General features: G+C 40.5%; 1 protein-coding gene across 12 annotated transcripts in view; it reads left to right on the top strand.

Moving 5' to 3' along the window:
* The window catches only part of LOC129862791 (very-long-chain 3-oxoacyl-CoA reductase-A-like), a 60,318-nt gene that overhangs the window by 9,205 nt on the left and 23,333 nt on the right, over positions 1 to 27,780 (top strand). For 8 of the 12 annotated variants that reach the window (XM_055934761.1, XM_055934760.1, XM_055934764.1 and 5 more), the window contains 3 exons: positions 4,039 to 4,222; positions 10,003 to 10,122; positions 17,192 to 17,285. In XM_055934761.1, the coding sequence (XP_055790736.1) occupies positions 10,045 to 10,122; positions 17,192 to 17,285 (172 nt within the window). In that variant the 5' untranslated portion in view covers positions 4,039 to 4,222; positions 10,003 to 10,044. Of the gene's footprint in view, positions 1 to 4,038; positions 4,223 to 10,002; positions 10,123 to 11,552; positions 26,031 to 27,780 lie in introns of those variants that run through there. The other 4 variants (XM_055934767.1, XM_055934755.1, XM_055934766.1 and 1 more) reach the window with 4 other exon arrangements.

The following is a 27,780-nucleotide window of genomic DNA, read 5'->3' on the forward strand; positions in this document are numbered from 1 at the left end:
TGTCACTTTCTTAAACCTCATGGACTCTCGACAGGACGTAGAGGCAGAAGCCGATCAGTCCTTCGCGAATCTTTTTGCGGTCTGGGCTTGCTGTACATAACTAACAAGCTGGGAAGCCCTTACCCCAAAAAGCATTTGCGGAGGGCGCATTCGCCGAGTCACATCGCAAGACGTCTTGCAAGCCCGCTTCGTGGATTCAAAAAAATCTATTTTTCCTCTTGCTTTTTCACATGATAATTTTTACTACAATTATTATTCATATTATTTTCATACTTATTTTATTCTGATTTTACTATTGATATAATTGTTAAGTGCTAATTGTAATTTATTTTGTATGTGTTTGTATCGTTAGGCTTAGGTCCCATTTCTAAACTTTGGTATGCCTCCCAACCCGGGGATACTTAAAAGATTTCTCAGCTCCAGAGTTTCCAAAAATGTTTTGGACTCAACTTGGAGTAATGTGATGCCAATCAGTCCATATAGCGCCTCACCCCCCAAATCCACAAGATCGGTGCATAGTCCCCTCAGCATTACACAGAACGCCCTGCTGATGAATAATTTTGGGACCCAAATGGTACCCTATTCACTATATAGTGTACTATTATTGCATTATATAGGTAATAGGATACCATTTGAGACGCAGAATAAGTCTAAACAAAGGGACACTCTCGGAATGAACAAGTTGCACGTGGGGAAACAGAGTGATCCCATTCAGATACGGTGGGAGGATAGAAGGGGAGAATGAGGAGGAGGAGGGGGAGGGGTGTGGGAACTTGGAACATTTATTTAAATGTTCCAATCTCCAAATACTTAAGTGTAGGGGGAATTGAACACACACACACGCACACACACTTCAATATATGAGACATGACCATGCAGCGAGAGCGTGTGAATGTGTGTGAGAGAGAACGAGCCATGCTGTGTGTGCGGCCGTTCTCTAAGACAAGCAGAGACTGAAATGCTTTATTCAGCCTGCTGTCTCTTTCTCTCTCTTCCTATTTCTTTATCGCTCTTCCTTTCTCTTCACCTCTCTCTCTCTCTCTCTCTCTCACGCGCACACACGCACACGTTTTTCTCCCTAATGTTATGATATAGCCTATTCACCCTCGAGCATCGCCCACCATTACCCCTTTCATCAAACTTAAAGCATAGAGCACGTCTTTCTATATTTGGCCCATGTAAGAGAGAGAACAAAGTTGATTGGGAACATCAATTTGATCAGTTGTCGAACTCCGACATATTCCTCGAGTTTGTTTCCAAAAGCACAGAGTGTCGTTCGTGTCCATCACGCTTGTGCACATAAGTAAAACCATGAAAATAGAACTCCCAGTTTTTGACTTCTTGTCCAGTTCGATAGAATAAAATAGTGCAGTGATGACACAATTAGATTTACACCCGAAAAGCAAAGTTAAAAAGCAGAGCTATACCGGTAGCTTAATTATACTACGTTGTCCTATACTACAGGCAGTGAACAGTGGGACAGTGAAGCATTTTGTATTTTTCTGGCTATGAACTTCAGCACTTTTTATTTGAAGTGATACAATGACTATAAGGATGAAGTATCAGCTATGACTTGAGGGAAATTCTATCCATAAAGGATGAACCGTTTAGAAATTACAGCACTTTTTGTAATAGTCCTCCCTTTTCAGGGGACCAAAAGTATTTGGACAAATTCACTTAGGCCTACATGTGTATTAAAGAATTCAAAAGTTTCGTATTTGGTCCAATATTTCTAGCACGCAATGATTACATCAAGCTTGTTACTCTACCAATTTGTAGGATACATTTGCAGTTTTTTTTTTGGTGTTTCAGATTATTTTGTGCCCAATAGAAATGAATGGTAAATAATGTATTGTGTCATTTTGCAGTCATTTTCATTATAAATAAGAATAGAATATGTTTGTGAACACTATGATGCTACTATGATTACGGATAGTCCCGAATTAATAAAAGTGACTGCAAAATGACACAATACATTATTTACCATTCATTTCTATTAGGCACAAAATAATCTGAAACACAACCAAAACAAACAGCCAATGCATCTAACAAGTGTGTAGAGTCACAAGCTTGATGTAGTTATTGCGTGCTATGAATAAGGGACCAAATACTTAACTTTTTACTACTTTAATACACATATAAGTGAATTTGTCCCAATACTTTTGGTGCCCTAAAATGGGGGGCTATGAAAAAAAGTAATATAATTTCTAAACTGTTCACCCAATATGGAAAAAAATACCTTCAAATTAAAGCTGACAGTCTACACTGTTTGATTTCAAATACAAACTTTTGGAGTATAGAGCCAAAATAAGAAAACATGCTTCACTGTCCCAATAATTACGGAGAGAACTGTATATTGTCTCTGAGTTTAAGGGTATACCCGGCCATTAGCATCAGTGCAACCGTTTCAGGGGCATTTACATGAATGTTGGAATAGTATTTGCTTCTTTAATTCAAAATATTTGGCTACTAATCCCTACAGTCAGGTGTCTGCTATAGCATTGCAATCCTGGGCATAACTGGTCACTTACGGTGACCGCTGGCGTAAATGTTGGTCACGTGGACATAGTTGCTATTCAAAGTGAGAAAAATCAATCATCAAAAGAATAAATCAAATAAAAACAAACGATTAAAACCACGATGAGGGCCCTGTTATAGGCTGCCCATAGAAATATAACGTATCAATGATTTTGCCAGGAAACTAAATATATATATGTGTGTGTGTTTTATTGTCCCATACACGATTGTAAAGTGACTGTGGTAAAAATTGTGCGTGCAGTTCGCTTAGGCTAATGAACTCATGGCGGTCTACTTCTCCTCTCGAGGTGAATGACATATCTCCTTGGCTTTATCATTATTGGCAAGCATCTCTGACCTATAGCGACATACATACAAACTCAGCTGAAGTTTAGAGTGTAACTTTCCAATATATAAGATGTGGGATTCCCACCCTGTGATTATCTCTGGAGGTCAAAGGTTGTTTTACTATGACAAAAGAAACACATTTGCTAGGTCAATAAATGCTGGTCAACTCAAAATAATGATAAAGACAGCAGTATTGTGTCGTGTAGGGGAGTCCCTACCTGCATAACCTTTACACCCGCGTAACTTTTAAGCACCATGGACAGTGTCATTTCGCTGCAATGGTCGCACAGTGCACTCCACTTTAGGACCATGGACAGCGTCATATTTTCACCAATCTGACCACGGTCTTGCGTCCCTTCAACTTTTCAGCACCACGGACAGCGTCACGGGCCTTTGTTATTGATCAGCCCGATTTCAGTGGCGTCACACTTTGTTACTCTGCAGCTCAAGTTAGTCAAGTCTCTAAATAATCATCATAAATTAGGATTCATGTCACCTTTTGGCACTCAGGGTTTTTTTTTCAGATCGTGAAAATTAGGAGACGGCTGACAATTCACGAATGCTGTAAAAACCCTCAACACCCCGTGACTAAAGAGTAACAAGTAGTCATATGCATATAGTAGAAAGTAGCACACAATGGTTAACACTTGACAGTGGAGACAAACCCCTGTTTTGCAGGGCATTGTACGGGTGCTGTAGCGTGCATTTCCGATAAGTATAGCCCACCTATTGCGTGTTTTTGTATTTGGACACAACTGCATGCAATAAATGCCAATTCCATAGCCCAAATATAGATGTGTTGTTTTGTAGTTTTATTTGCGTGGTGCGGTATGGATGGACAAAGCCTAGGCCTAACAATGCATACTTGTATTCTCTAACAATTGTTAAAAAGTGTCTCGGAAGAGATTCGAACTAGATGTGGGCAGGGCAAAAAACAAGGCTACATGTTTTAAAACCTTTCGAGTCAGTCATTTGAATTAGTGTCATTTGAGGATGTTTCAGTGGGCATCGTTGACGAAGGGCCTTCATTCCCGCGCCGCGTCTTTTCGAAGACTCGGTATTTATGCGCACGGGACGCCCCTCTTCCAACCCAATTATGTTGTACACTTTTAATGGCAATGCTCTATCAATCTTACAGAAATAATGATACCTCTGTCTTTTTGTTTTCTGCAGGTGAGGGAAGAAGTAGGCACGATAACTTGACCGTGAAGGGCTCGAGCGCCATGTGACATCCAGGCCAGAAATGTCGACTCAATTGGGATTTCATCATCTCCATTGAGAAAGGGAGCCGGCCTATCACCCGTGGACCACTAAAATCAGCACCTCTTGGTCCTTCCTCTCTCGTGTTCAGCGCAAGGTAACTGTTGACCCGAGAGTGTTAATAGAGGCAACTGGAAAGATGACGTCAAACAAAAATCACTTCCCTTTGAAATTGCATTTTTTTTGGTCGGGCATTTTCACCGCTGCGCACGTGAGCAGAAGTTGACCGCCCATTAATTTGGCATCAAAATGGCAAATCATTGCAGTCCTTTGTTAGAAACATACTTTATAGATTTAACAGACGTCAATGCAACAAAGACAATTGTTTTTGTCGAGGTTTGACCTCTTCCAGTGCATGTGTGAGGGGTAGGCAATATGTGCCTCATTTTACTGGTCTGTAGGCATGTGTAGGCCTATTTATGGTTCCCATGGTTTTATGGGCCTGTCTGACCATACTTTTTTTTAAATTGTGTTTTGGTGGGTAATGTGTGTTAGTACTGTGTTCTAAATCATGGGGGGGGGGGGGAACCAAACATGTATTCTATATACCTCTCTGTCTACCACACAACGTTTATGGGCCAATTGTGTTACATTTTATGCAGTTAGTGAATATCACCGAAAATAAGAATGACATTTATTGAGTAATGAGAAGGAGGGCCAATGAGGGATGCATGAGAGGTGCAGGGTGAAGTTGCTCCGAGACACTTGTCTTGTGTCAGTTTTGCATTTCCCTCACATGCCCTAGATCTTTACCCCGGGGAAACTTCAGTCTCGTAATGATATCTTGGCCCTATACACTTGATTGACATGTATGAACACCGTATTTTTGAAGAGTTTGCTTTGCAATGTTTTTAAGTGTGTTTCTCTGACGGCTTGCACCATACCATAGTTGTGTAGTATGTCTGAACACAAAGATAACGTGAAGGGGAAGAGAGGTGTAGCTATGGGCTTTGTTAAAGAATACCAAGTCTATAGTGGAGCAACAGTTGCACCAAAATGATAGTCATGGGTTGGCTCCCAAATACCACCCTATTCCCTATTACATTTGACCAGGGCCCATAGTGCTCTATGGGGAATAGTGCACCATTTGGGATACACAACTTGATAACTGGTTATGTAAATCCATTTTGAAATCTGGTCAAAATGTTGGTCAATCAAGCACTTCTAGAGTCAGACTTATTGACCTGCACGGAGGACTAAATTCAATAGAATACAGTGTAGTTCACCAAATACAGTGCACACGTAGTTATGTGTAAAGGTGTGGAAAATGGTGACCATGCAACTCCCATCTTTGTTCAGAGCGTGACACGCAGAACTCTTCAATGTTCAGACTTCTTTGGGGAATTCGCTTCATTTTGAACACTTGTCTCCAGATGTTTCCCAGAAAGCAAAACTGTTGTTATGATGTCTTTTATGGTCAGATTCTATGCTGGTTGTAAAATAATTCTGTAAGTGTATTTTTAGCACTTACAGAATTTTTAGCACTTACAGAATTTTAAAAATACGTATTTTTCTGCTTGTATTCTGATTATCTGACTAGATATCAACCAACATATGAAGTCTTTCCCATGAAGCCTTGATTTTGTCATGAAAAGTCTTTAACTGTTTGTAACAGAGACCTGTTTGTTGTAATCTGGTTATATAACGCCTTCTCAACCAAACCAGTTTACAACAAGAAAACAACGTTATCAAGACGTCATGTGTCAAATTATGCCCACTGGGTTTGTTAATTTATGACTACTAAAGTTTAGGTCTCAAAGACTGTGAGTTCGTGGTAAAACCCCTGGGCTCGGCTTATCAAGGTGTGTCCCTCAAAATCTACCGGTTAATAGTGAGATTTGTTTGACTAGTACAGTATTTGTCCTTCAGGATGCATTTTCCTATTGTCTCTGTGAGAGATATGTGAAGTTAGGAAGCAGTATGTGTGGGTTTAGGAAGCAGTCAGGTTGAACAATGCCTTCTTGAGCTTCCTGTTATTACGAAAAGCATGAACCTTTCAAGGATATTTAGAACGTTCAACCTTTGTCACTGATTCAGTGTGTTCATTGTGCAAGAGAGATGAATAGGGCCTACCAAATGCAAAAAAAATGAAATGAGCACACAATCAAAAACTTCCACTCACAAAAAGGATGCCTCCATTGTTTTTAACCTAAACCACAATAGACCAGAACTTGTAACAAAACCAATTGCTAAAAATACTCTTGAATGAATCAGTCATTTGATATATTGTTGCACTTTCATCTAGGACATAAAGGACCTCTTTCTATATTCAATACAACTGTATAGGTCACAACATCTAGAAATACCTGTTTTTGTCCTCCAGATGCCTGATTTGTTAGCCAAAAGGGGTGAGGCGACTGTCTAGCCATCTAAACAGAGATAAGAATGGGGACCTCTCCTCTTGAATGGAAGAACGTCATCACTCAGTTCTGTCGTGACTCGTATCATTACAAAGCTTCTTTTTTTTCTCCCCTCATTCCAAATGTCTTTGTTTATTTTTAGGGGAAACATGTTCTGCTCACATGAACATAAGGTATGCATACATACATGTAGGTGCACACGCACGCACAGACACACAGACACACACTGTAGCTGGGCTTTATACACAAAGAACTACACAGCCTCTGTGCTGTGGGCCAGACAGATATTTAGTAGAGTCAAAGGCTTTAGGTCCTATTATTTTCTATGTGGTTGTAATTATTGTAGTTTAATACCAGTCTCATTAATGAGAAGAACTCAACCCTTGTAAGATGATAGTCACTTCTGTCTATTTATTTGTAAAGGATGTTGTATTGTGTGTGTGTGTGTGTGTAGGGGAGGTGTTCAGAGGCCTATTAATGTCTAGCAAGTGAATGCCTTTTTTCAGGAGATGGTTACATATTGCATACTTGTGAAGCCAATCAGCGTTTGAATGGAATGGACTGGATAGGAGGTTATTCTACCTCTGAACAGGTACAATCAACAGGTAGTAACAAGACAAAATTTTCCTCAAACTAGTTTACTTTCGTAGCCGCAGGACACTGAATGGACATCCATCTACTCATTGATTGTGATTTGGCCAAGACTTCAAGACGCAATTTTTTTTTTAATGTCCAGATTAGTCAATAACCCATCTCGGTTGACTTGAGTGGTGTTGAACCTCAAATAGTTCCTCACTTCCTCTTTAGGCCTTTCTGGATTTATTTCTAGAGATTCTCTCAGTGGGGAGTGGCTGCACCTGAGACAGTCGGTGTCCGTCGTCATGTGGTGCTGAACTTTGGGATGCCGATTCCATCGCTGTCCGCTCGAGCGGTGCTGAATCTTTAATATCCCATGTTGGCGTGTCATTTTTGTTGTTGTTGTTGCCATCAGACCTTTTACTTATGCGACTAAGTTACATCAGACCTTGGCCCTATAGACATGCTGAACTTTTAATGATTTACGCACTATGACTGGTGATGAGGGCTATCTTCTAGTCAGAACTTTATGCTCCTTTCCATGTCTGGCTTATGCTGAGCTGAGGCAATGGCCTCTCTTTTTTGCAAACTGTTCCTCTTTATGGTTGTGTGTAGGGGTCGTTCATATTCACTGTTAACGTTCATATTCATGTGCATGTTCACACGCTGTTCACTCATGATTATAGCTAGTGTCATGACGATGTTCATTGTACTGTGGGTGTGTACATTGACACAGTAATGAACCAACACTATTCTGTTATGAGCCTGGTGTTATATCTTACAGGCAGAATTAGAGCTGGCCACAACTTGTTTGTCTTTGTCTTTCTCTGACTCCTTACCCTCTCTTCTCTTACTGTTTTCTCTCACTTTTCTCTACTTTCCCTTCCTCTTTTTTTGTCTGTCATTTTCTCTCTCTCTCTCTCTCTCTCTCTCTCTCTCTCTCTCTCTCTCTCTCTCGCTGTTTCTTTCTCCCTCATTCTCTCTCTCTCAATCTCTTTCTGTCTCTCGCTCTTTCTTTTTCAAGTTCATCAGTCATATGTACAGTCGTGGCCAAAAGTTTTGAGAATGACACAAATATTAATTTTCACAAAGTCTGCTGCCTCAGTTTGTATGATGGCAATTTGCATATACTCCAGAATGTTATGAAGAGTGATCAGATGAATTGCAATTCATTGCAAAGTCCCTATTTGCCATGCAAATGAACTGAATCCCCCCAAAACATTTCCACTGCATTTCAGCCTTGCGTCAAAGGGACCAGCTGACATCATGTCAGTTATTCTCTCGTTAAAACAGGTGTGAGTGTTGACAAGGCTGGAGATCACTCTGTCATGCTGGTTGAGTTCGAATAACTGACTGGAAGCTTCAAAAGGAGGGTGGTGCTTGGAATCTTTGTTCTTCCTCTGTCAACCATAGTTACCTGCAAGGAAACACGTGCCGTCATCATTGCTTTGGACAAAAAGGGCTTCACAGGCAAGGATATTACTGCCAGTAAGATTGCACCTAAATCAACCATTTATCGGATCATCAAGAACTTCAAGGAGAGGCTTCAGGGCACCCAAGAAAGTCCAGCAAGCGCCAGGACCGTCTCCTAAAGTTGATTGAGCTGCGGGATCGGGGCACCACCAGTACAGAGCTTGCTCAGGAATGGCAGCAGGCATGTGTGAGTGCATCTGCACGCACATAGAGGCGAAGACTTTTGGAGGATGACCTGGTTTCAAGAAGGGCAGCAAAGAAGCCAGGAAAAACATCAGGGACAGGAAAAATATCAGGGACAGACTGATATTCTGCAAAAGGTACAGGGATTGGACTTCTGAGGACTGGGGTAAAGTCATTTTCTCTGGTGAATCCCCTTTCCGATTGTTTGGGGCATCCGGAAAAAAGTCCTGTGTCATGCCAACAGTAAGCATCCTGTGACCATTCATGTGTGGGGTTGCTTCTCAGCCAAGGGAGTGGGCTCACTCACAATTTTGCCTAGGAACACAGCCATGAATAAAGAATGGTACCAACACATCCTCCAAGAGCAACTTCTCCCAACCATCCAGGAACAGTTTGGTGACAAACAATGCCTTTTCCAGCATGGAAAACCCACAAATTCTGACAAACTCCAAGCATTGATTATGCAAGAATAGGCTGTCATCAGTCAGGATGTGGCCCAGAAGTTTATTGACAGCATGCCAGGGCGGATTGCAGAGGTCTTGAAAAAGAAGGGTCAACACTGCAAATATTGACTCTTTGCATCAACTTCATGTAATTGTCAATAAAAGCCTTTGACACTTATGAAATGCTTCCGTATTCCATAGTAACATCGGACGAAAATATCTAAAGACACTGAAGCAGCAAACTTTGTGGAAATTCATATTTGTGTCATTCTCAAAACTTTTGGCCACGACTGTACGGGATACACATGGTGTACACCGTCCAACGGAATGCTTACATGCAGGTTCATTTTCAACAATGCAACAATAATAATAAATAATAAAAGATAAGAATACTAACATAAAGTAAATGGCTCTTTAGAATAGAATAAACATTTTAGCGTAAGTATAATGCAGGAAGACACAATTTGTAGTCCAATATTTACACATGTATCAGGGAAGGGGGGATTGAGGGGCAAGTGTTTAAATCGTGCAGTATTAGCAATAGTAGATAAGAGTCTTGTAGCAGCAGTTGTGATGTTTGTGTGTTTAGCAAGAATGTGTGTGGGCGTGAGTGAATGAGTGAGTGTGTGTTAAGGTGAGGAGAACCAGAGCAGGTGGTCAGTCCAGTTCAAGTGTTCAGCAGTCTGATGGCTTGTAGGTAGAAACTGTCTCTGAGCCTGCTGGTATTCTGTCTTCTTTTCTCCCCCTCTCTCCCCCTTTCTTTCTCCTTCTCATTCTGTCTCCCATTCTCTCTTTATTTTTCACACTTTCCACCTCTGTCTCTTTTTCTTTCCTATGGTCAGGGCCTTCCTGACTGTGTGACAGAGGGAGTCCTGAGTGACGCCATGAATGACGCTACAATGCCTTACTGCCCCCCCCCCCCCCCCCCCCCCCACACCTCTTCCCGGCTGCTTCTGAGTAAGGTATGATCACTATAGCCGCACACACATTTCAAAGACTTACAAAAAGTCCCAAATAGATGAAGCACTTTCCCTCAAATGTTGCTGTTCTGAAACGGACAAATAGGAGGGATGTATTTTGCAGAAGGAGCGTTATTTGTACTGTTCCATACCTTGGAACTTAATGTGTCTTAGATGATTCCCCAGTGTAGGTTCCAATCATTTTGCAATGCAACTGTGCTCGCTGCTATCAGTGAAAAGATTCCACCCAAAAAACGATCCCTGTTTCTAGTACTCTTACAATGCAGCACGGCGGCTCGGACTATTACTGTTACACTTGCGGTGTTGGCGAAGCTACTGTGAAGATATAGTTTACCAAGCTACCGTTTACTTCACACTGACAGAAGTTTTAAGAAAAAATGTATTTTACTCAACTAAAGTTTCTTTGGAAAAATAGTTCACGACATCCAAACTGCTTCTTGAAAAATGATCAGATTTGAATCTGAAAGGTCATAGAGTACAAATTGCAAGGACAGATCACTTTGAGGTCATACGTTAACAGTGTGCATATTAAACACAAAAACTATGTTTCAAGGGAGAATTGGGAAGGTCTGATGCTGAAAAAGAAAGGAAATTCTTGCCTACTTCAGTCCTATTTTCTTTTCTTTTTGCATAAAAAGTAGTGTGTAGTTCCAGTAGTTCGCTACACTGCTACGTGGCAAAAAAGTTATTAACTACTGTAAACAATACCAAAAGCTGAATTTAGTTAATAAACTACCACCAAGCTACTGCAAAATGCAGTTAAATTAGTAGTTCACTACTCCTCCACACTGTACACTTGTCACCTGGTTGAGTGAGTGTGAAAGGACTCAATCATGATCCACTTCCTGTGTGTGCCCAGCCTATACTGAACCTTTGTTCATTTGGCACCAAAGGGAAGACAATAGACTGAAAGATGGGAGGGACTACCTGAGGTGTATTAATTAGTCCTACACCGTAGCAAAACGTTTTGCAACGGAAACATTTTTTGCAATAAAAATAAACATTTTCAACTTAGGTTCCATTTGGTTCCTTGTGAATACACCCTTGGATTGTTCCAAATAGCAAAAGCTCATTTTGTTTTCTGTCGCAGACAGTTAGGAGCTAAAAGGAATACTTCACGTCGTTTCACATTATCCATGCATATGCTAGGGTGGTTGATAGTTGGTTTAGTGGAAAGTGAGTTCTAGGTCAAACTAAAACACGGGGCACTTTTCTGTACCAGGCTGGCAGCTGCCATACACCCGGCCTTCCCCTACATCTCTCCCTTTCTCTCTCTCACGCTCCCTCCCATCTCTGACGGAAGGAGAGATGCCCGTCGTTGTAAGGCGGTGGTGGAAAATGGGGCAGGCTGAGGGATGACTCAGCCAACTGGAGGGGGAAGGGCGGTACTTTGGGGAGGGGGGGGGGGTGTTAGGGGTTAACTCTAACCCTCTATGGAGCCTCTGACATAGATGGATCTGACACACACACACACACACACACACACGTGGACACAGAAGTGAACGTCTTGACTTTCACACACACACGCAGGCTCAGAAACATACATATGCCGTGCATACGCACATTCATTTGTAAGTTCTCAGTTATGACGACGCCCCTCATGTTCGCATACGATGACTCACTCTATCACTCACACACTTTCTCTCTCTTGGACACACACACACACACACACACACACACACACACACACACACACACACACACACACACACACACACACACACACACACACACACACACACACACACACACACACACACACACACACACTATGAGGTTCAAAACAGAACGTATTTATCCATTCTGATTTGAGTATAGTTTAAGTATTCATTGCTGCAGAAATACATTTTTAGCAAAACAAATGACTAAATTATATCTAATCTATCGAGTAATATTTCTGAAAAGACGACTGTCTTTAAGAGAGTGCTTAATTGAAAGAATTACATTGTTCTGTCACCTTTTTGGGGGAAATTTCACTTCAACATTAACAATGTTAGTTATGAATTTGACCAGTGCAACAGAAGATATTGCTCAAATACTTTGAAAGTATGTTGATTTATACTCTCGGTGTGTATTTTCTTTCGAGTTTGGAATATTATATTTTCATTTTCCAAAACAGAAAGAAAAATACTCATGCCAATTGACTTACTTTTATTACACAAAGGGTTTTGTTGTATTAAAATACAGTTATGTAGCCTCAGTTGAGAAGTAATATGTACCACGTCACAGTAAATTGAGACGACAAAATTTGTATGATATGGACTCGTTCAAATCACAAGAAAATAAGCAACTAGCTGTTTCTTGTACTCTTATAAGGAAATATGTCATAATAAAAAGCGACATGAAAATAAACACTTATTTATAAAAGGTTTGAGAGCTTTGATTTAAGTACATCATTTCATTGGATACAATAAATGTACAATTGAATCACAGATTAAATATTTTTATTTTTATTTTGCTCAATTGTAAACGGGATCAAATTCAAGACTGACCATTGAAGCTGAAATTAGAAATATGTCTAATATCGATCGAGACAATTGTTCTGACAGAAAATAATACATAATACAAGTTTAGAAGGGTATTTAATCATTGTAGTGATTGTTGAAATTGGTTTCCATTGTATCTTTGTGCTCAACCAATACCAAGAGTTTCTCTCTTTATTGCTAGCCTATATATACAGTATGATAACACAAAGAAATGTGGTCAACATTGTTGCAGTAATAGTCATGTGCAAAATATTGTAGATACAGCATTATTCAACCTGCAATTAGTCCATAGTTGAAGCTAACAAAGCAAACTGTCCTTTTCCAAAAACTGCATATACCTTTTCTCTCACCCACCAAAAACGATGTTACTTTTTCTGTTTCATTGTGTTTGACAAGTTCTGTTGTAGCCATAGGAAGAATCGATTTACTGGGCAGTTTTGTACACTTGTCCAAACAAGTAGTGTTACTTACTACTGGATTCTGTGTGTGTATTAGGCCTGTACAGTACATATGAAACCTAAAAGATGAATCATTTAGAGTGAGTGTATGTGTCTGTCTGTGAAGGTGGGTCAAAGCAGTATATTGATGCTCTATCATTCCACCACTAAAGAACCAACATAGTTTTGTTCAAACATCAAGTAAACGTCTGTTTCTACAAACCAGCGTGTACAGCGATGCGAATTGATGCAAACACATAAGATGGAAATAGAGGCAAATATAGAAAGGGCAAAACAAAAAGAAAAGCAAGCAAAAGGAGAAACAAATCAGTTGAGGAAGATTTAGATTCAGAGAGGTAAAGAAAGAAAAGACAATTGGATGTAAAGGAAGGTTTGTAAAAAAGAAGACAGTTCCTTGGGATCTATTTGAACAATTTGAACCATTCCAAATCATTTATTTGTTTTCGCATTTTTTTTTTGAAAAGGGTTTTTCTATTTTATCCATTGTTAGTCATTGCTGTGCATGCTGGCTTTCTACTGGTTTTCAACTATTTGAACCACTCTCATTAATTAATCAGGTTGTAAAGATAAGATGATTTTATTATCCATGTGGGGACATTTTGGTTGTGGCTCTGTGCATACATGAAAACACAGAATTGTCATTTTGAGTTTGCGTCCCTTTAAAAAGTCCCTTTAACTCGTTCAAGTGGAACCATTGACTGATATGATTCTGGTTGTACTGTAGATTGATGCAGTTAGATGTTAGTTATTATGGCCTTCTTACACAGAATCAAGCATAGACAAGGACACATACATCTGTATAATATATACGCTAAACACAATAGTACACTCTCTTAATTACAATGTTGACTGTATATTACTTTCCCACAGATTGTCAGCTATTTGAACCATTTCAAATAGTTACTCTGTAGGTCTGTACCAGATCGCTATGAGGTTTTTTAACTCTTTGAACTATTCTAATGATTTACAGTTCATGCTGGGTTGATAAAGGTTTTAAATGCGAACACATTCTCCAGCAGCAACGACTTGGGGAAGAGTTACAGGGGGGTAGGGGTGGGGGAGGATAGATATTTGACTACGGTAAACTACCAATGAAACAATTGATCGCTGTTAGTTTTGTTTTCCCTTCTAAAAAGAAAACAGTATAGATGCAAACTCTTAGGGCCGGTTTCCCGGACAGATTAGTTCTAGTCCTGGACTAAACCATATAAATGGAGATTCTTCTAAGAATGTTTTTTTTTTAATTATCCAGGAATAGGCTTAATCTCAGTCTGGGAAATAGTACATTTCCCTTCAGTCTCCAGAAACATAGAAAGAAACCCTGAATGTCAAAGTCCTGTTTTTTAGTTGTTGTACTTTTTAACAAAGACACAGACATGAGTGACAGGTATTCTGACTGGAAGCTGTTTCTGGAAAGTAGCTTGTAAACCAAAAACAAAAGGGGATGTACATTTTTAGGAGGCCAAAGGTAAATTGGAGCTGTAAACAATTTCAATGAACGGTGTGTGTGATGTGTGTGTGTGTGCACGTGCGTGTGTGTGATGTGTGTGATGTGTGTGTGTGGGGGGGGGGGGTGTGGACGGATGTGGTCGCCCGTAAACAATACCAGAGTACGTCTGTGCAGTCACTGGGTTATTTCTGACTCGGTGGATTCTACACTTGCGAACTTGTTCGAGGAACTAATCACGGCCACCTGGTCAGGTCAGCATAGGGCTAAACGTGCAGGTTACGTAATAGGAATCGCTAACATGTAGTGTTTTATCACGTCCAACTATGTCAGCAAACAATAATACAATAATAGGACGTTTTATCCAGTCTCACTGTACCTTTATTGTGGTATGGTGACTCCTTTCAACAGCACCCTTCTTGATGGAACATGGCAGCCATTTTGTGTGTTTGTGTGTGCGTATGCTTGTGTTTATGCATTTGAGTGTGTGTGTGTGTCCTCCCCACCGAAGTAACAAAGCTGATCTTGCCAACAGATTCAAAGAACAGTAAACAGTCTGTCCAGAGATGTCTGGGGGCTGTTAAGACTGTGACACCCACAGTCAGAGTCCTGCCCCGAAGAGGAGCACCACTCCCCCTACCTGGACACGAACAGAATGGTGCTCCGTTAATTACTGTAACCCCATGTAACATGTGCTCCGCTCGGGGCGATGACACAGTTCCTTGTAAGTAATGTCAAACGGAGTGTGACACAGCACCACATGTGGGGCCTTTCTAGGGTTGCAAAACTCCAGTAACTTTCCTAAAATTCCCAGGTTTTCCAGAAAGCCTGATTGGATGATTCCGGGATTCCTGCTTATTGCCTCCTGATTCCGGGAATCTTCCAACTGGGATTTCTAGGAAAATCTGGGAAACCCTAGGCCGACTGAAACGTGTTGTTTGATTATTTATGCTTAGTATTTTTCCTTGAATTCAGGCAACCATCCTCATTACTCTAAAGTATCTCCATTTCACAGGGTATTTGAATGAAAGTGTAATGTCAAGGTACATAAGAGTGCTTTAAGACTAAATGTAATGCCCAAATGGTTCAGGAGAAATAGTGTTCACCAATCTGGAACTTGTGTGTATATCAGTTTCTTGAGATAGGAGACGTTAAAAAATGCTTGGAGGGCCAGACACACACGCTTGTGTCTGGATTGTTTTGACACGTGTGTGTGTGTGTGTGTCTCTGTGTATGTGCACACAATATAATGTGCTGCACATGTGACCTTTGCACTGTATTTGTCCACAAAAAAAGATGCAATACAATTGTGTTAGTAGGAGATTTGTAAAATACATGATTTCGTAAATGGGGGAAGTGGTGAAACACAGTCCTTTTCTTCTCCTCTTCTTCTCCCAGGACAGACACATCCCTCTGTGTTACCACTTCCCCCATTTACGAAATCATGTCTTTTACAAATCTCATACTAACACAAGAGAAAAAGACAGAGAGCATGAGACTCTGCTCATAATAATGGGACTATTGCATCTTTTTTTATTATATATATATAAATATGAGAGAGAGGGGGAGAGATAGGGGGAGGGAGAGAGAGAGGGAGAGAGGGAGAGAGAGGAGGAGAGAGAGAGAGAAAAAGGAGCATCTTTCCCAACATGCTTTGTAATGAACATGGTTAAAATAATGGTTCTAATGTAGTCCAGGCAGACAGGTGTATGTGCCACCTTTTGATTTTGACACAGCACCCCGTAACGGTACGACGCACATTTCTACCATTGTGCAGACATTTTGCTGTCAGATTCCGTCATTTCCTGCTGCTACAGTTCTCATAAAACGATGCTGTGTGTGAACAAGCAAATCCCACATGTATTGGTGGTCCTGACTTTACGTCGGGAAAATCGGTTTATATTTCAAATGCTTCGTTTGATAAGTTACTGTAAGTAGAAGTCTAGATATGAAGCCACACCTGTACAACTAACTATACATCATATATGTTCTTAACAGAAAATGCACAAATTTGTCCAAATAGTGAATTACAGTAGGTAGCTATGGTGAATTGTTAATTGATTTTAAACTTCTTGTCCTCCATGTCCCTCTAAAACATATCAAGTTTGGTAAAGAGATTATAACCGAAAGCATTCTTAGAACAGAAAAAAATAACAAGGAGTCGTCAAGCTTCCTGTCCCATTTGTAAAGTATCCCATTGTTAATTTGATGTGAGAGGGAAAAAAATGTTTTCTTCTTTTCTTTGTTTCCCGAGAGACACAAGTTAGCCCGCATGAAATATCTATAGGACTAGGTATTGGATGCTTATATTGCTGTTGTTGAGGTGGACATATTGTTTTTTTACTCTAACATGTAAAGACAATTGTGTGTGTGTGTGTGTGTGTGTGTGTGTGTGTGTGTGTGTGTGTGTGTGTGTGTGTAAGAGGAGTGTGTACACAAGGTTTATGAAGTGTGTGAAAGGGAGAGACGCTGTGAGTGTGTTGGAAAAGATGTATGTCTTTACCGCGAGTAAATGGCTGTTGATTTGTTTTGTCTTTCGGTGAGAGACGGAAAGAAACAGAGAATACAACACGTTTTTCTAGCAACATCAATTTTTTGCCGAGACAACCTCGGTATCCTTGAGGGGCTGAAATACAACGTTATGTTTGTTTGCGTTACAGGAGAAGCGTGTGTGTCCTTTTCACCTGGCCATTCCAATGAACCTGGACCAAATCAGACACACACCTGTCACTCTCCCAACAGAAGAAAACACAGGTAATAATCCCTGGTCTACATCCCATGGGGCTCTGGTTAAAAGTCATTCACAAATAAAGGGAATAGGGTGCCATTTGGGACACGGTCCTTGTCTATGCTATAACCATGGGATGAAACAAAATTGTACAATTTGATTGTCCATAAACATACAGACAACATTCCGGATGTTAATTCTGTAACTCCTTATGTCCTTTGACTGCAATCCTGTGGGTGGTTTCTGTCAAAGAAACACTGAAAAGGTTCAAACAATTTAAAAACGAGAGAAACAATTTATGTTTATGTTTAATGAGTATACTTTAAAAAATATATATACAGTACCAGTCAAACGTTTGGACACGACTACTCATTCAAGGATTTTTCTTTATTTGGACTATTTTGTACATTGTAGAATAATGGTGAAGACATCAAAACTATGAAAAAACACATATGGAATCATGTAGTAACCAAAAAAAGTGTTAAACAAATCAAAATATATGTCATATTTGAGATTCTTCAAAGTACCCACCCCTGATGACAGCTTTGCACACTCTTTGCATTCTCTCAACCAGATTCATGATGTAGTCACCTGGAATGCATTTCAATTAACAGGTGTGCCTTGTTAGAAGTGGAATTTCTTTCCTTCTTAATGTGTTTGAGCCAATCAGTTGTGTTGTGACAAGGTAGGGGTGGTATACAGAAGATAGCCCTATTTGGTAAAAGACCAAGTCCATATTATGGCAAGAACAGCCCAAATAAGCAAAGAGAAATGACAGTCCATCATTACTTTAAGACATGAAGGTCAGTCAATCCGGAAAATTTCAAGAACTTTGATAGTTTCTTCAAGTGCAGTCGCAAAAACCATCAAGTCCTATGATGAAACTGGCTCTCATGAGGACGGCCACAGGAAAGGAAGTCCCGTAGTTACCTCTGTTGCAGAGGATAAGTTCATTAAGTTACCAGCCTCAGAAATTGCAGCCCAAATAAATGCTTCACAGAGCTCAAGTAACAGACACATCATCAACTGTTCAGAGGAGACTGTGTGAATCAGGCATTCATGGTCGAATTTATGCAAAGAAACCACTACTACCAATAAGAAGAAGAGACTTGTTTGGGCCAAGAAACACGAGACATGGACATTAGACCGGTGGAAATCTGTCCTTTGGTCTGATGAGTCCAAATTTGAGAATTTTGGTTCCAACCGCTGTGTCTTTGTGAGACGCAGAGTAGGTGAACAGAGAATCTCCGCATGTGTAGTTCCCACCATGAAGCATGGAGGAGGAGGAGGTGCTTTTCTGGTGACACTGTTGGTGATTTATTTAGAATTCAAGGCACACTTAACCAGCATGGCTACCACAGCATTCTGCAGCGATACGCCATCCCATTTGGTTTGCGTTTTTCAACAGGACAATAACCCATCTCACCTCCAGGCTGCCTAAGGGCTATTTGACCAAGGAGAGTGATGGAGTGCTGCATCAGATGACCTGGCCTCCACAATCACCCGACCTCAACCCAATTGAGATGGTTTGGGATGAGTTGGACCGCAGAGTGAAGGAAAAGCAGCCAACAAGTGCTCAGCATATGTGGGAACTCCTTCAAGACTGTTGGAAAAGCATTCCAGGTAAATCTGGTTGAGAGAATGCCAAGAGTGTGCAAAGCTGTCATCAAGGCAAAGGGTGGCTTCTTTGAAGAATCTAAAATATATTTAGATTTGTTTAACACTTTTTGGGTTATTGCATGATTCCATATATGTTATTTCATAGTTTTGACATCTTCACTATTATTCTACAATGTGGAAAATAGTAAAAATAAAGAAAACGCTTCAATGAGTAGGTGTGTTCATACTTTTGACTGGTACTGTATATTAGGCTATTAATTAATAGGCTATGTCCAGCACATATTAGGAAGTCAATTTTGATGCAGATGATTTCTGATTTGATTACTAGAATACACAAATGTCCTTTGAACTCCCAAATAATATTCAGTGGGAGAGAAAAGAGTGTGTGTGTGAGAATATACCGTGTGTAAGAGGAGTCTGTGAAAGGGAGTGTGTGTGTTTGAAGAGAGTGTGTGTGACAGTATACAGTGTGTAAGAGGAGTCTGTGAAAGGGAGTGGGTGTGTTTGAAGACAATGTGTGTGTGACAGTATACAGTGTGTAAGAGGAGTCTGTGAAAGGGAGTGTGTGTGTTTGAAGAGAGTGTGTGTGTTTGAAGAGTGTGTGTGTGTGACAGTATACAGTGTGTAAGAGGAGTCTGTGAAAGGGAGTGTGTGTGTTTGAAGAAAGTGTGTGTGTGTTTGAAGAGTGTGTGTGTGTGTGTGTGTGACAGTATACAGTGTGTAAGAGGAGTCTGTGAAAGGGAGTATGTGTGTTTGAAGAAAGTGTATGTGTGAGAGTATACAGTGTGTAAGAGGAGTCTGTGAAAGGGAGTGTGTGTGTTTGAAGATAGTGTGTGTGTGTGAGAGTATACAGTGTGTAAGAGGAGTCTGTGAAAGGGAGTGTGTGTGTTTGAAAGACGGTGTGTGTGTGACAGTATACACTGTGTAAGAGGAGTCTGTGAAAGGGAGTGTGTGTGTTTGAAGAGAGTGTGTGTGACAGTATACAGTGTGTAAGAGGAGTCTGTGAAAGGGAGTGTGTGTGTTTGAAAGACAATGTGTGTGTGACAGTATACAGTGTGTAAGAGGAGTCTGTGAAAGGGAGTGTGTGTGTTTGAAGAGAGTGTGTGTGTTTGAAGAGTGTGTGACAGTATACAGTGTGTAAGAGGAGTCTGTGAAAGGGAGTGTGTGTGTTTGAAGAGAGTGTGTGTGTTTGAAGAGTGTGTGTGTGACAGTATACAGTGTGTAAGAGGAGTCTGTGAAAGGGAGTGTGTGTGTTTGAAGAGAGTGTGTGTGTTTGAAGAGTGTGTGTGTGACAGTATACAGTGTGTAAGAGGAGTCTGTGAAAGGGAGTGTGTGTGTTTGAAGAGAGTGTGTGTGTTTGAAGAGTGTGTGACAGTATACAGTGTGTAAGAGGAGTCTGTGAAAGGGAGTGTGTGTGTTTGAAGAGAGTGTGTGTGTTTGAAGAGTGTGTGTGTGACAGTATACAGTGTGTAAGAGGAGTCTGTGAAAGGGAGTGTGTGTGTTTGAAGAGCGTGTGTGTGACAGTATACAGTGTGTAAGAGGAGGTTGTGAAAGGGAGTGGGTGTGTTTGAAAGACAATGTGTGTGTGACAGTATACAGTGTGTAAGAGGAGTCTGTGAAAGGGAGTGTGTGTGTTTGAAGAGAGTGTGTGTGTTTGAAGAGAGTGTGTGTGTTTGAAGAGTGTGTGACAGTATACAGTGTGTAAGAGGAGTCTGTGAAAGGGAGTGTGTGTGTTTGAAGAGAGTGTGTGTGTTTGAAGAGTGTGTGTGTGACAGTATACAGTGTGTAAGAGGAGTCTGTGAAAGGGAGTGTGTGTGTTTGAAGAAAGTGTGTGTGTGTTTGAAGAGTGTGTGTGTGACAGTATACAGTGTGTAAGAGGAGTCTGTGAAAGGGAGTGTGTGTGTTTGAAGAAAGTGTATGTGTGAGAGTATACAGTCTGTAAGAGGAGTCTGTGAAAGGGAGTGTGTGTGTTTGAAGAGAGTGTGTGTGTGAGAGTATACAGTGTGTAAGAGGAGTCTGTGAAAGGGAGTGTGTGTGTTTGAAAGACTGTGTGTGTGTGTGACAGTATACAGTGTGTAAGAGGAGTCTGTGAAAGGGAGTGTGTTTGTTTGAAAGACGGCGTGTGTGTGACAGTATACAGTGTGTAAGAGGAGTCTGTGAAAGGGAGTGTGTGTGTAAAAGGGTGTGCATGAATATCTTGCAAGATTTTTTTTTAAAGAAATGTAATCCATTTTAGCAGTTAGACTTTTTTTTGCTATTAAAATCATGTAGGCTATATGTACGACCTTGTGTAGTGATTTGATTTGACCACACAAATATTATCATTGTACTGTCATTTTTCAGACTGACTTGAATTATGTAGTAAAAGTAAAACAATCGAAAATTGCTGGTTAGTTTGTTTGGGATTGTTTTATAAAGTTAGAACTGAAATGATTGTGTGTGTGTGTGTGTGTGTGTGTGTGTGTGTGTGTGTGTGTGTGTGTGTGTGTGTGTGTGTGTGTGTGTGTGTGTGTGTGTGTGTGTGTGTGTGTGTGTGTGTGTGTGTGTGTGTGTGTGTGTGTGTGTGTGTGTGTGTGTGTGTGTGTGTGTAAGAGAGAGAGAGAATTGGATTTGTGTTTCAAGAGTGTGTGTATGCAGTGTGTAAGAAGATTGTGTGAAAGGGTGTATGTGTGTGAAAGGATGTGCATATGTACATTGAATATCTTTATTGAAACGTTTTGAAGTACTCTCTCTTGGACATCTAATGCATTTGAGCAGTATACAGCTATTTATTTTTGCTAGCAAAATCATGTAGCCTATATTGACGACCTTGTGTAGTGATGTGATTTGACCACGCAGATATTATCACCATACTTAAATTTTTAAGAGGATAAAAATACGTTAATTTCACATAAAATGTCATTTGTTCTGTGCTGTAAAAGTATGACAATAGTAAATTGCTTCCCACTTGGCACAGACGTCAATTCAACGTCTATTCCACGTTGGTTAAACTTCATTTCATTGAAATTACGTGCAAACGACGTTGATTCAACCAGTGTTTGCCCAGTAGATTATTAGTTTAAGAAGTGTTCGTTAAAGTTAGAACTGGAATGATTGATACATACAGCAACCTACATGGTAAGAAGACTATGCTTGGGATCTGTAGAGTATTGCGATTCTTCTCAGTTTGAATAGGGTTTACTCGTTTGTGAAGGAGCAGACGGTTTTGATGTAGCCTATTTGAAAACCCTGCATGTGTAGTACTGTGACAGATATGCAGGCGTTTGCCAGGAAACCAGTATTTTGTTCATTACTCCTACGTAAAGGACGGTGTACAACTACCACGTTCATATTTTGTAGTTTCAAAAGTTGCGAAATATTAGAGCAATTCGGTAGCCTAAATATGGCAGTTTCATTGTGTGACCAGGTTAGAATTGATCCGATACTTTTAGGTGCAGGTCTGTAAATTTTGAAGCACATGCAGCACGTGGCAGCAGTGAAGAGCTCGAAAATGCAGGCCCTGTGCATATTTGTGCATACCGGTCTTTAGAAGCAAAAAGAAGTTACAGAAAAATTCAGAACAACAATATTGATATCGAGGAAACGTTCGAAATCTGGGAACATGTGAGTGGCCGAGGTGGGGACTGTAGACGAGTGTCGCTGTCCAATGAACGGTGGTGCTGAAATGTAGCGCTCTTCGTATGACTGTCAGAAGCCATTTGAAACACATACACATCAAGGAAATTATTGATTGGAATATAACAAATGTCAAATGTGGACTTTTAGTGCAGAACAGAGATAAACATGCACATGGGATTTAAAAAAAAAAGAGTGCTAAGTTATATGCACTGGACAAAAATGAGGGAAAGTATAGCAGCCTAGTTTTCATTGTCAGACACTTAGAGTCAGCAATCGTGTGGATGGGCTATGGGCACACTTGAATGTATCGATACTAGAGGAGTGGCTATGTGTTTCAGGGGAAATGTATGCAACACCCAGGACTTTCAGAATAGTGTCAAGATGAGAGTCCATATATTTCCTATAATTCTGAATGAGTTTGTCCCATGCACAAGACTCTTTTGTTTATATTTCCCCTCAAAGGGGCTATCGCAATTTCAGTAACTGCCATATTTTGTATGTGTTATTGGGAACACTTTCTGTTGGTGTATTATCGATGTGTGTGTTTGCGTATAGGCATGTGTGAATACATACTTGTCTCTAATTTCAGACGTGATGATCCATTGAAAAATGACATGTACCAACATGTTCTCCAAAAGAGAATGTGTTTTTTTTTGCAGGGCATGATAGTATAAAATTGTACCAAAAGAAGCTGTCGGGTGTTTAGAGAAGCTACACAGTCGTGAAGAATATTTCGAGTTTGCTGCTGTTTTTATTTGATTTGTGTACTGTCATATTTGAAATCATGGCAGATAATGACAGCTGTGAGTTATGTTGTGTTATGGCTGGGTAAATATGTATACTTCTTTGCTGGAGATGTGAAGCTGTCGAATATTTTCAGCATTGAGGTTGTCGCTGTTTTAACTCATTCAGAATATGCGTGTGTGAATGGGGTGATGAATTGTTGATTTCACTTCTATTTTTTAATTTATTTTTAAAACCTCTATTTTTGGCTGCGGTGTCATTAAGTATTACTTTGAATAACTGTTTTTCAGATGTTCATGTGGGATCTGAGAGCAATGTGAACAACTACAGGTGCACCTCGTACAGATGGACGTAACATATGAAATGTGCTGAATATATCCATGTATTTATAGCCTAATTTGTACACATGGAATTGCTGTATTCATTTGATGCTTATAGAACGTCTCTTCATAAAATCTCAAATGCTGAAAGATCCTGTCAAAATACATGCTTGGTGTGTTTATTTGGCTCTTTGCTGACTTCCATTTATAGATGAATTCTGAAGGACCTTTATAAGATAACACTATAGTTGGCCACGTTAAATGACATCCTATTCATACGCCTGGTCATCTAAGCAGGATGAAAAGAATAGGCTACGTCTTAATGAACTACCAATTTTGGATGAATAGCCTATCATGTTAAGAGATATGCATGTAAAAAATATATGTTTGGTGATATGTCAAATAGGCTACAAAAAGGGATTTCGTTGTAAACTGCTGAAAAGCCAGTTCACCCAATCCCATCGGCTCCACAAGTCACGTATACGTTCGGGTATATTCACTTCTGTCAAAGAATGCAAATGACGGCATGACGATTTCTACAAGTCAATTGATTTTCTCAACAATCACATTTTGATGAGTACACTACACCTGCCAGTTATACTCAGGCAGTTCTGGTTGGTCAATACTTTATGTTTAGTTACATGTCGGTGTAAGCATCCAGCTAGTATGGCGATAGTGGGGGGTGGGGGGTCTTGAAGACAAAAGCAGCCTAGGCTACACTGTTGTGAGACTTTGTCTGGATTATAAACTAATGCATTTAACATCAAAATGCCCAACTCTCCCGAGTCGTGACATCCCGCCAAGGAGACGCATATTCTCTCAACAATCCTGTTCGAGTTGTGTGGTTCACAAATGTACAGTGCGATGGAATAAAGTGTTAAGACATCCACTGACTGTCTCTGTGTTTATGTAAGGGGAAACACTTTTTTCCCCGTTAATCACACATCCTCCCATCTCTTCCGTGTTTGGGAAATGTACTATGGCAAAGAATTTCTATGATATTGACAAGATAATCGAGTGACCGCTCTAACAATGGAGATACACGTCCTGAAAGATGGAAGGCAAGCTGGAGGCGAGATCATGTGGGACCATTCTATCCATTGAGAGGGCAGATATCGCGTGTGAACAACAGGTACTACTCCGATATAAAGGCTTTCCCCAAAGTTGCCGAAATGCCACGTGTGTCCACTTATATCAGTGCATTCGTAACAACCTGACCATTACAAAACTCCAAATTAGCAGATATATTTTTTGGGGACCAAATTCGGTACTGTCTCATTGACTTCCATACAAACGTTCCTCACTTCGTGGTCTTATTTTCGTGTACAGATTTTGGATGGAGTAAACAATCTCGCTTCGTCTCGTCTTCTCTGACTAGGGTAGACGGGTCTCGCGAATCGTGAGAATAGAATGAAATGGCCATATGGGGTTTGTAGTTTTTTGGGGGGAGCGGTGCTCTTGTGCTCATAAAATGTAAGCGCATGTGTTTGTTCTGTTTTAGGGCGTATATAAGCTTTATCAGTGTAGTGTGTCCCATCACTTGTTGTAATTGTCAATATAATGGTACCAGGGTGCTTAAAATAGGTGAATGAGTCATGTTTAGAAGGGTGCAAGCTGATTTCATAATCGAATGACGTCTTTCCCAAAACTCTCCGGGAGGCGGGTGGATAGATTATTGTTCCACCAATCGGAGCATCCTTCCATTCATAAAGTGGTGTGGGCAGTTTTTTTTGGAACGCGTGGGTTTTGAGGGTTTCATAATCCTGACTAAACCTGAAAACCCTGTTTCAACAAGAACCAATGAAAGGCTCGGAAGAGAAGTTGCCGTATTGTACGCCCAATCGCTCCTCACCTAGGATCACATTTGAGCCACCCTGCTTCATAAAGAACACTGGGCAAGTTTGTTGTGCATGGCCCGGTGCCTCAGGGGAATGGAGACCAATGGAATGGTCTATAATGTACATACTCCGTCTACCCGGAACACCGGGACATGCAAAACGAATGCGCCCAATGCATGAATGGGAATGGAGTATTGGGGATTGACATGTAAATTCACCAAAGGGTGGGCAGTTTCTATTGTTAGACAGCTGTTGTATCCAATCACGAGCAGAGGTGGGTTTTCAGGCAGGCTATAGAGTAGGTGGTGGGTGTGTGTTTAAATCAGGATAGACTAGTGTTGTGGGAGTGTGATGCTACAACCTCCTTATAAAGGGATTCGCACATTGTGGCTTGAAATTAGAGCACATTGCCTAAATTTGAGGTCTCCACAGAGTCACTGAAAAACAGCTGTCATGTATTCGTTGAACGTGGAGGACATGCTTCCTGTGGGCGAGACGCCACTCTTCTGGGTCGGAGCATTCACCGTGGCCTCACTGTCTTTGTGGGTGCTCCACCGACTCCTCCAAGGTTTTCGAATTTGGGTCTGGGGAAATGGACAGTTGATCTCGCCGAAACTGGGCAAATGGGCAGGTGAGTTGGTCACATGGATTCCTTACGAAAAAAAAAAACAAGTCACGAAGGCTGCTCAAGAAGCTTTGAGCTCGACAAGAAAATGTAAAAATGTGGATATTTACGCCAACTTTATTATACATCAAGAAAATACTGCATTCTCATCATATTTGACGTATCACCGACTTTAGGAACTTAAGTTAAGGGCTATCGCGTAAACGCACTAACAGGTTAACAAGATCACGCTTATTGGCTTTCCAGTGTGCAACAGCCGCACTTCAGCACCCATGACTGAAGTTCCAGACCCCAAACCAGCATTGTTGTTCGCTCTCCATTCGAAAGGATGAAGATGTCCAGTATAGATAAACCAAATTCCGCAGTTTGTGCACTCATTTAGAGATAGGTAATATGTGGGTGAGAATTCATCCAGCGGCACAGTGAACGACAGCCCATCCACATGATATATATGCCCAATTAAGACGTGACCTATATTTGGATTTACCACAAATATAGATTCCTCTCTTTTTAATGTTAACATTTCATATGTTATTCAACAGTTTATTATATACCCCAGGCTATATTTGTCATGCGTGTATTGTTGCCATGTGTTTTTTGTTTACGCAATTAATAGCCTACCTAAAATGTGTTATCAAATGGATTGCTAAATTTTCGATATTCTTATCTGACTAGCTTGAAATTGATTTGAGTTTCTCATTCTAAGCATCCAACTGTATTTGGTCTAACTCATATCCTGTGTTTTTCAAGTTTATTTTTTTGTTTAAACTAGGGGCTTCTGTCGCCGTCCTGGTCAAATAAGAGTATATTCGCTGTTAAGACATTTTAGGATCGTGTCTTTGCATAATGTGGAGACTAGTCTCGTTGAAATAGCCTTGGCCTAGCTTGACCCAGTTATCCAGTCTTCTCTTTCGAGAATACTACTGCGTCTGGAACAAAAGCGCATTCTCGTCTTGCTGCGCAATTTGCGCCCCCCATACCATCCTTTACGTTCTCTTATCCAAAACGATGACGGTGTATTGTTTTTAAAGCTACACCTTTCTCTCTGCATCATGACGTACGTTTGTCTAAAGTTGTTTCTGGGTTTGGATGGCTTTTTTTATTTGGTTTAAAATGAATGTCATGTGCGTTGGATGAAGGAATCCAACATGTGTCGCATTGGTGGGATGCTTATTGAATGCGTAATGGCATAGTTTGATGTTCTCTTGGTTTATATGCTTCGGGGTACCAGTGGACATCGGCGCTCTAGCTATGTGATCGGTCATTGCCTTGTCATAGATTGCGACACATTTCCAAAATCATGTCATGGCGCTCACGTTGAATGGTCGCTTGAATGTAACTATTATCTAACTCTTGCAGCCCATCTCCGAATTTATTGTTGCACATTGAGGTTTGGCATGCTGCTAGCCTCCATCACTATATACTAATGAAAAGCTGTAATGTTATCATTAATAATTTCTGACTGATAATTGGATTTATTTCATTTTTTGTGGGGGTGCTATTTTTTTGTTTAAAGTGCTACCTTGGTATTTATAGATAACATTTTTTTGTTGTGAAATATGCATGCCTCACCCTGAAACCAACAGTCATAAGAGTACCAGTCTGACTAGTCTCTTCTCAAATTAATTTCCAATGACAGTCCCTAGAGTATGCACAGCAGTTGGAGGTGACAATGCACCAGGGTATGGAGAAACTGGTTCCTGATCCTGAAGCACAGGTCTAGCAGCCAGGTTGCACCACACATGCATGCTCACTC

This window comes from Salvelinus fontinalis, chromosome 9 (genome assembly GCF_029448725.1).
Source record: "Salvelinus fontinalis isolate EN_2023a chromosome 9, ASM2944872v1, whole genome shotgun sequence".
Classification (NCBI taxonomy): Eukaryota; Metazoa; Chordata; class Actinopteri; order Salmoniformes; family Salmonidae; genus Salvelinus; species Salvelinus fontinalis.